Source organism: Salarias fasciatus, chromosome 12 (assembly GCF_902148845.1).
Source record: "Salarias fasciatus chromosome 12, fSalaFa1.1, whole genome shotgun sequence".
Classification (NCBI taxonomy): Eukaryota; Metazoa; Chordata; class Actinopteri; order Blenniiformes; family Blenniidae; genus Salarias; species Salarias fasciatus.
This window is the reverse complement of record NC_043756.1, coordinates 25,472,618-25,481,372: the sequence shown is the minus strand read 5'-3', so window position 1 is coordinate 25,481,372 and position 8,755 is coordinate 25,472,618. Positions and strand designations below refer to the sequence as shown.

Below are 8,755 nucleotides of genomic sequence, written 5' to 3'. Positions count from 1 at the left end.
TGTGGGCCCATCCCACCTGCATGCCTCCTACTTAACAAATTCCAGTCAAGAAAAACACCACAGCACAGCAGAGAAGGGAGACGGTCTGCATTTCTCCTCATCCTGACTCATCCTCTGTCACTTAACTCTGTCATGAAACATACAGAGAAGCCCTTTATGTGTCACATTACAATGCAGCACAGCAGAAACTATGAGACCGACCTACATACAGTCGCTGTATAAGATGACGTTTGAAAGACCCGAGCTCAGGCAGAGAAAATATCAAATAGAAATGCTTGGATTGAATGAACTTCACAAGTTCACAACAAGGATTAATCTCCATGAAAATGTATGGAATACATTTTTACTGCAGTGGAAGCTTACATAAAGGCCAGTGGTAATGCTCAGAGGTCTCAAAGGCTGCTGGGAAAGCCTGATTGTCATGTCGACATCCACCTGGGAACGATGTTTCACCCACAGACGTCATATATGTAGACGCCTCATTCACCTGCTGTGGATTGGAGCCAATGTGCCTGCATGGCGGCCAGCTTGCAGGGATGGACCTCGCTTCCACAGCACTTTGAGGAATGATGTTTCACCATAAAAGTGATCATAAATCGATCTGTTTTCAACTTCTATTCCATGTTTTTTTTAATATCAGACATGAAGGACACACAGGCACAAATAGAACAAAATGAACTCAAACTTTTCAGGCTGACTGAGATTTTTACTGAGAGAATTGGTTTAAGGATTTGTTCTGTATTTGATTGTTACTGATATTATCATTGTATGATTAAGATAATCATTATTGCCTTGTATATATATTATCATCACTGTAAGCAGTGTGACGTGAGCGGCGTAAAAACAGTGAGCACGAAGAGGAGATGAGTCCAAGGTTGAGTGGTCCACATCCTTTTCATTTATTGTGCAAAATATATAAAGTGCAAAAAGGTGCATCGGCGGAGTTTCAAGGAGCTAGGCTTCCCCAGCAGCAGCGTAGCCCACAGCTGCCACTACCACAACAAACTGATGACTGAGTGTCTTTGGACCCTTAAATACACTCAGCCTAACAGGGTAAAACCATAAAACTCCAAGAGGTGTAAAACATAATATTAGTTCACTAAAACTATGTTAAAATCCTCCACTACAAAACTCATAATAATAACCTAAAGAAAACAAAACCCATACTTAAGAATAAACCAAACCAACGATCCAAATAAATGCATGAAATCCTAAACTGTATCCAAAATCTGTGCAACCACCCCCCACCCATTTCCAGTCTTGATCCAGCCCGGAACCTTCTTTAGTGGCATCCATCCCCCAGGGAATCTTTTGGCCCTACACCACTCCTGGACACAAGAGCAGAAGGTGAGTAAAAATCATGCACACACTTCACCCCACACTCACACACCCAACACCCTCTCACACTCACTGCATGTACGTCCACACCTAAAAGAAAGGCCAATTTAAAACAGGCACATATATTGCGCATAACCCAATTTGATTTGTCATATATTTGATTTGCAGGCCCGCCGCCACACCCGACCAGACCCACAGACAAACAACCTTTCAATAAATAAATAAATAAATAATTTAAAATGACAATTGTTGTGCAATTTATTTCCTTATGTGCAAATTAGCTTTCTTAAAAGTGCTGTGTGCATTAAAGTGCTAAGTGAGTGAGAGAAAAAGTGTCTCTGTGCAAAGTGCAATGCATGTCACCAGTGACGAATGGCCTGTTCGTCACAATCACCATGGTTAGAATTAATGTTATTGTATTTTAATTTTATCGTGACATTCTGGTTGTTATTGCCATAATCTTTTAATGATCCATCCATATTCCACCGCTTATCCGGGGCCGGATCGCGGGGGCAGCAGTCTAAGCAGAGATGCCCAGATTTCCCTGTCCCCAGACTCTTCCTCCAGCTCCTCTGGGAGGATCCTAAGGCGTTCCCAGGCCAGCCGAGAGACAGTCTCTCCAGTGTGTCCTGGGTCTTCCCCGGTTTCTCCTCCCGGTGGGACATGCCTGGAACATCTCCCCAGGGAGGCGTCCAGGAGGCATCCAAAAGAGGTGTCCGAGTCTCCTCAGCTGGCTCTTCTCCATGTGGAGGAGTAGCGGCTCTACTCCGAGCTCCTTCCTAGTGACTGAGCTCCTCACCCTATCTCTAAGGGAGCGCCCAGCCACCCTATGGAGGAAGCTCATTTCAGCCGCTTGTATCCGGGATCTTGTCCTTTCGGTCATAACCCAAAGCTCATGACCATAGGTGAGGGTGGGAATATAGACTGACCGGTAAATCGAGGTGCTGGATGGAGGTGCCAATCATCATCCCTGTCGCTTCACACTCGGTTGCGAACCGCCCCAGTGCATGCTGTAGGTCTGGGTTCAATGAAGCCAACAGGATACCATCATCTGCAAAACTGCAAAAAGCAAAGATGAAGTCCTGTGGTCCCCAAACTGGACCCCCTCCAGCCCCTGGCTTCACCTAGACATTCTGTCCATGAAGATTTTGAACAGAACCGGTGACAAAGGGCAGCCCTGCCGGAGTCCAACATGAACTGGGAACAGGTCCGACTTACTGCCGGCAATGCGAACCAGACTCCTGCTCCGGTCATACAACGACCGGACAACCCTTGACAAGGGACCCCGGACTCCGTATTCCAAAGCACCCCCCACAAGACACTACGAGGGACGCGGTCGAACGCCTTTTCTAAGTCCACAAAACACATGTGGACTGGTTGGGTAAACTCCCACGAACCCTCGAGCACCCTATGGAGGGTATAGAGCTGGTCCAGTGTTCCACGGCCAGGACGAAAACTGCATTGTTCCTCCTGGATCTGAGGTTTGACTATCGGTCAAATCCTCTTTAAATGTTTTTTTTTTTTTTTTATAATGACTGTGTTGTATTTGATGGTACAGAGATCAAGTTGAATTGAATCAGTGCTCCTCATTGTTAAACATTTCATCAGAATCACTCATTCATAAGAAAGAGCTTGTAAAGGTTTTAAAGCCATTTAATCAGCTTTTCAAACCACCAACTAAGGCCTAATGAGTGTGAAATGAGCTGCTGGAATTAAAGTTCCAGTGAGACTCATGACTGTAAATCACTGCTGTGGCCTTTTCTTTTTCCCCAGCAGAGAAACCTCTCCTCCACTGCACCACTGAGTCCCGTTAGTCCGCCACGTGGACCGGGATTAAGGAGGAACTCGCTGCTCCTGACGCTTTACTGCGAGCAGAAATCAAAGGTCGCTCTCAAAATGAGGAGAAATGTTCATCTGGTCGTGAGAACAGTGAGGAGAACCAGTTCAGGAGCGGTGCTGCAAAATGAAGGCTCTTGTCATGAGCATCGCACTTCAGCTCCGCCATCATTACTTTAGTTACGAGATCGAGGCATCGATTGACACTTTGATTCAGCCAATCGCGGACGAGTGTTTGTGCAAATGATTGGTCGAGATCTACGTCAGTCACCGCCCCTTGCACCCTATAGCCAATCAGAATATGAGAAGTGAGGGGGCGGGACTTCAATTCTGGCCTATAAATGCTGAAGTTGCGGGATGTGAGTCACCATTTCTGATAGCAGACTGTTGTTTTTCATTTACTAAGCGGCAACATCTTCCAAAAGTTATGAGGGAAATCGTTCATCTGCAAGCCGGCCAGTGTGGCAATCAGATCGGCGCGAAGGTTAGTAAATACTCGCTCTTCGCCGAGGAGGCTGGTTGGAGTTTTTTCATTGAGAATATCGAGTCGGCTGCTGCTGAAGCCGGCGCTTTGTGCTCCCTGCATGGGAGACGCCACACCTTGAGACGATCACCGTGTCCTACTTTACTATAGTTCCGCTATCCGTTAATCTGAGCGGTCCATCAACACTTGAGCGCGTTTACAAGAGAAACATGTCAAAGATTATTTGAATTAACATCAGTTAAATCTATTATTTCAATGTTCAATAATCTATTTCTTTACCCAATCAGGTCAGTGTTTGACGGTTCGCTTTATTAACAAGATGTAATCTGGAGGGAAGTGTTCTCACGGTATCCAACAGTTCTGACAAAATCGTTTTTCTTCTAGCAAATGATTTGAATCTTACAGTGTGTGTGTACATACATACATACACACACACACACACACACACACACACACACACACATACATATATATATTCATGAAGCCAAGATGCGAGTGTCAAATTTAATTTAGTCCTAATACGTGGCATGGATTACCGTGTGCTTTAGTTTTTGTTGTTTTATGTCATTCAAACGTGAATCGCCATTGGTTTTGAATGGTTTCAGCCTCCGTCTTCCTTTTTTCTTTCATTGCGGCCTCGTCTGCCGGCAGGCCGGCTTCTGTCCGGGGAGGGCGGTTAGTCACGGGGCAGGAATTTTCCAATTCAAACACCGAGCAGCCAATAAGATGCCGGGGGGCGCGCGCACAGAACCCCCAACGGCGGGAAAGTAACGTCAGTGTTAATTAAAGAAGTCGGATCAATACCGTCAGTCCAGTAAAGGGTTAATATCCACTGGTGTGGATGGAGGTGTGTGTGGGTTTATATGTGGACTGCAGCCTCAAAGTCAGTCGACTGATTGTGTTTTGTTGTGCTTTGCAGTTCTGGGAGGTCATCAGTGACGAGCACGGCATTGACCCCACTGGGACCTACCATGGAGACAGTGACCTGCAGCTGGACAGGATCAATGTCTACTACAATGAAGCCTCCGGTAATTGAATCTCAACACTTAATGAGTCTCTCGTTTATCATGAGCTTAGTCTTTCCTTGCCTTACATTTGTCTTTTCTCCATCAGGTGGTAAATATGTTCCCCGTGCGGTGCTTGTGGATCTGGAGCCAGGTACCATGGACTCTGTGAGGTCTGGTCCCTTCGGCCAAGTCTTCAGGCCTGACAACTTTGTCTTTGGTGGGTAATGAAATGTTCTCATCCCTGTTCTTTATTTATTTTTACTAATTGTTAGAACCGATGAGCTGCAGTGTTGTAACGCTTGTTTCTGTCCTCCAGGCCAGAGTGGTGCTGGCAATAACTGGGCCAAAGGTCACTACACTGAGGGAGCCGAGCTGGTGGACTCGGTCCTGGATGTGGTGAGGAAGGAGGCGGAGAGCTGCGACTGCCTGCAGGGTTTCCAGCTCACACACTCCCTGGGTGGCGGCACGGGGTCCGGAATGGGTACTCTCCTCATCAGCAAGATCCGCGAAGAATACCCCGACCGCATCATGAACACCTTCAGCGTGGTTCCTTCCCCCAAAGTGTCGGACACGGTGGTGGAGCCCTACAACGCCACGCTGTCGGTCCACCAGCTGGTGGAGAACACGGACGAGACCTACTGCATCGACAACGAGGCGCTCTACGACATCTGCTTCCGCACCCTCAAGCTCACCACCCCCTCATACGGAGACCTCAACCACCTGGTCTCGGCCACCATGAGCGGCGTCACCACCTGCCTGCGCTTCCCCGGCCAGCTCAACGCCGACCTGCGCAAGCTGGCGGTGAACATGGTGCCCTTCCCCCGTCTGCACTTCTTCATGCCCGGCTTCGCTCCCCTCACCAGCAGAGGCAGCCAGCAGTACCGCTCCCTCACCGTGCCCGAACTCACACAGCAGATGTTCGACGCCAAGAACATGATGGCCGCCTGCGACCCCCGTCACGGCCGCTACCTCACCGTGGCCGCCATCTTCCGAGGAAGGATGTCCATGAAGGAGGTGGACGAGCAGATGCTCAATGTCCAGAACAAGAATAGCAGCTACTTTGTGGAGTGGATCCCCAACAACGTGAAGACGGCCGTGTGCGACATCCCGCCCAGAGGCCTCAAGATGGCCGCCACCTTCATCGGCAACAGCACCGCCATCCAGGAGCTCTTCAAGCGCATCTCCGAGCAGTTCACCGCCATGTTCAGGCGCAAGGCTTTCCTGCACTGGTACACCGGCGAGGGAATGGATGAGATGGAGTTCACTGAGGCCGAGAGCAACATGAACGACTTGGTGTCCGAGTACCAGCAGTACCAGGACGCCACCGCAGAGGAGGAGGGCGAATTCGACGAGGGCGACGAGGAGCTGGCTTAAGGGCTCCGCTCAAAATGGACTGAAGGCCTGTGTGTTCGCCGGTCTCCACTGTTCTGGTTTAAGTGTTTGGACGGCCTGTTCTGTTCAAGTGTCTTTGGTTAAGTTTGTTTGTTGAATAAAAGTTATGAAGCTTATTTCTTCCTGCTTGGAGTCTTCATATTGGCTCTGTACAAATGATGCTCTGGTTCCAAACATGTCTCTTCTTCATCTTCACTTTTATTCGTTTTTTCACAATGGTATCGGCACATTTTTCAGTTTTCTCCCTTTTTACAGCTGTACATAATGTAACTTCAAATCAGAGCAAGTTATTTCAATTGAACAGACACATTTTCAGAGTCCCTGATGAAAAGCTTGAAGGTTCCGTAGAGAGACAAACCAGCTGTTCCACAGGAGGCAACATGAGTGACGGTGAAGTGGAAGAAACCTGCAGAACCAGGCTTCACAGGACTGAAACATCCCAGTGACAGAAATAAGGCTCCGGTGGCGGTAACGAAAACGAAGCATCAGAGCTGAGCCTGGTCAGTGTACTCTGTAACCCTCTGAATACACACACCGTCAGTACAGCTCATTAACCTGGGAGCAGGTTCATCTCTAATATCAGATCAAAGTTCTCACAGCTGAAATCGCATCAGTTCTCAGCAGCACGTGACTGCTGGAAAGCCTTCAATGGCTCCACGTTCCTCCATCTGACCCGTGGACTGACTGCAGGGTGCAGTGCTGTGTAGCTCCAGCAGGAGGCAGTGTTTCCTAACACATCCTCCTCTTCCACAGTGAGTAGGTGAGGATGCTGATGGTGAGCACCAGCAGGGTCCAGCAGCACACCTTCTTCACCTGGACCTCCAGGTCCGGCTTTGGCCCGAAACGTGACACGAACCCGCTCTGTGGAGAACAACCAGGCAAACGTTCCCCGTTAGAAAGCTCCGGCCTGCAGCTCCGGGCCGCGGTTTGACTCTACAGAACTTCAGGGAGAACTGAGCGGCATCCAGGCCCCGTTTACAGGACTTTCTGATCAATTCAAATGTCCTTAATTGGATCATTTCAGGTAAATGATGACATCCTTTTCATCAAAGTATAGAAGAACTTTGTTCAGCAATTTCAACTGTCGACGGTATAGGTATGGGTCAAAAACACAGTTCATTGATTTGTTGGCTTTTGATGGCAATGCCAGGAGGTGGAGAGTGGTTTGGTCTCAGACTGGACTCCTCCAGGCTCAGTCTCCTGTTTCAGCTCTCTCCCTGCTTCAGCTGATGTTGACATCTTTGTGAAGCTTGTAAAAAAGCCCAGTAACGAGCCGTAGTTGCAGTCAGTTGCGCTGCAACTCGGAGGACACCAGCCCTGGAGGCCCAGAGTTTGAGACCCCTGAGGATCAGCCGGACCACCGGCAGGTAGAAAGTAAGGTCTGTGGGGTAACTTAGAGTGACAGGAGGGCAAATTCTGTCAAATTACAGACTAAAACTTTCACTCAGAATTGTTTGGAAACCAAAATTAATCAGTTCTTGTAAATTTCTACACTGACAAAGTAACTAGATTTGTAGGATATACACCAACCGACACACCTTTGACACATTTTGCTGAAACATGTTGAAGGTATGTTTTAAAAACTGAGTTGCTTGAAAAGAAGAAAGCAAAATACTAATGTGTGCATTGTGCTTGAAGCTCTGTTCATCCCCCCACACTTCAGAAGAACCAGCGACACCTGGGTTGATCCGGCGGGACCGTCCAGCCCAGATCTAAGGGGACAACTGGACCTCACTCTGACCATTCAATGGACTGAGAAGTTGGCGTGGAGTGGGATTTCAGGGTTTGCAGAGCAGAGCGTATCCTCTGTGTGGCTCCTCACTCACCCAGCCTCCCTTGTCCCGTATCTCAGGGCAGATGACCCTCTCCACGTAGCCCCCCACACACTCCTTGAGCTGGGGCAGCACCGGCAGCATGCCCCTCTGGTGGCAGTGCAGAGCCATCTGCCCGGCCAGGACGTACACGGACAGCACGGCGCTCCAGGCCAGGTCTCTGCGCCGCCTCCCGTGGACGGGCGGGAAGAAGTGCTCGTCCAGGATGCCCACCAGCACGGGGCAGGCCGTGCGCTCCGTCACGTCCCGGAAGACGCGAGGCCAGCGCCGGAAGAAGATGGGGAAGCGGGTGAGGAGCTGGTCTCCGGCGTGCCTCAGGGCGGCAGCGCCAGCCGAGGGAGCGGCCCCCGCGCTGCCGCCCGCCCCCCCCGTGGTCACGTAGTCGATGTAGTCGTGGGCCATGAAGAAAGCCTCTCTCACCAGCGGGTCGGGACTGTTCAGGCCCAGGCTGGCCTCGGCCTCCTCCGACTGACACATGGCCGCCTCTGACTGCCACGTCTCTACGGAGCGAGCTGCGTTCTGCTCATGACGGCTCCGAAGACGCTTCCAACCCTCTCAGCACACAGAAGACCAAATAAACACAACTGCAGCAGGAAAGAAGTGACTCACGTCCTCCGGTGAAAGCCGCTCGGCGGAGTGTGTGTGCTGCAGCCGGAGTGGGTCACTCAGTCCTCTCCACACCTAAATATAGAGCTCTTGTTGGAAACTGACACTGATCTCCAACCTCATATGCATAATCATAGCTGTCCTGACACACATCCCCATTCCAACACAGGCAGCCCAATCTAAATAAAGAGGACGGAGCAGGCTCAGAGGCAGGTTTGACCACACAGCGCCGATAATCCTGGGCATCACTGCTGAGGGCG

At 49.7% G+C, this 8,755-nt stretch overlaps 2 protein-coding genes across 2 annotated transcripts; one reads left to right on the top strand and one right to left on the bottom strand.

The window, feature by feature from the left end:
• Positions 1-3,542: 3,542 nt before the first annotated feature.
• Positions 3,543-6,173, top strand: LOC115398540 (tubulin beta-1 chain-like). Its single transcript, XM_030105355.1, has 4 exons — positions 3,543-3,658; positions 4,578-4,686; positions 4,772-4,882; positions 4,982-6,173. Exons 1-4 carry the CDS (start codon positions 3,602-3,604, stop codon positions 6,037-6,039), a joined length of 1,335 nt encoding a protein of 444 aa, XP_029961215.1. The 5' UTR covers positions 3,543-3,601; the 3' UTR covers positions 6,040-6,173.
• A 578-nt stretch (positions 6,174-6,751) lies between these two features.
• On the bottom strand, positions 6,752-8,426 carry LOC115398541 (apoptosis regulator R1-like). Its single transcript, XM_030105356.1, has 2 exons — positions 7,884-8,426; positions 6,752-6,918 (listed from the first exon to the last, which is right to left on the bottom strand). Exons 1-2 carry the CDS (start codon positions 8,364-8,366, stop codon positions 6,787-6,789), a joined length of 615 nt encoding a protein of 204 aa, XP_029961216.1. The 5' UTR covers positions 8,367-8,426; the 3' UTR covers positions 6,752-6,786.
• Positions 8,427-8,755: the final 329 nt, after the last annotated feature.

Coding starts and splice junctions, on each gene's coding strand:
- LOC115398540 (XM_030105355.1), top strand. CDS start 3,602: ATGAGGGAAATCGTTCATCTGCAAGCCGGCCAGTGTGGCAATCAGATC. Junction 3,659..4,577: donor GCAATCAGATCGGCGCGAAG/GTTAGTAAATAC, acceptor TGTGCTTTGCAG/TTCTGGGAGGTCATCAGTGA. Junction 4,687..4,771: donor CTACTACAATGAAGCCTCCG/GTAATTGAATCT, acceptor TTTCTCCATCAG/GTGGTAAATATGTTCCCCGT.
- LOC115398541 (XM_030105356.1), bottom strand. CDS start 8,366: ATGTGTCAGTCGGAGGAGGCCGAGGCCAGCCTGGGCCTGAACAGTCCC. Junction 6,919..7,883: donor TACGGGACAAGGGAGGCTGG/GTGAGTGAGGAG, acceptor TGTTCTCCACAG/AGCGGGTTCGTGTCACGTTT.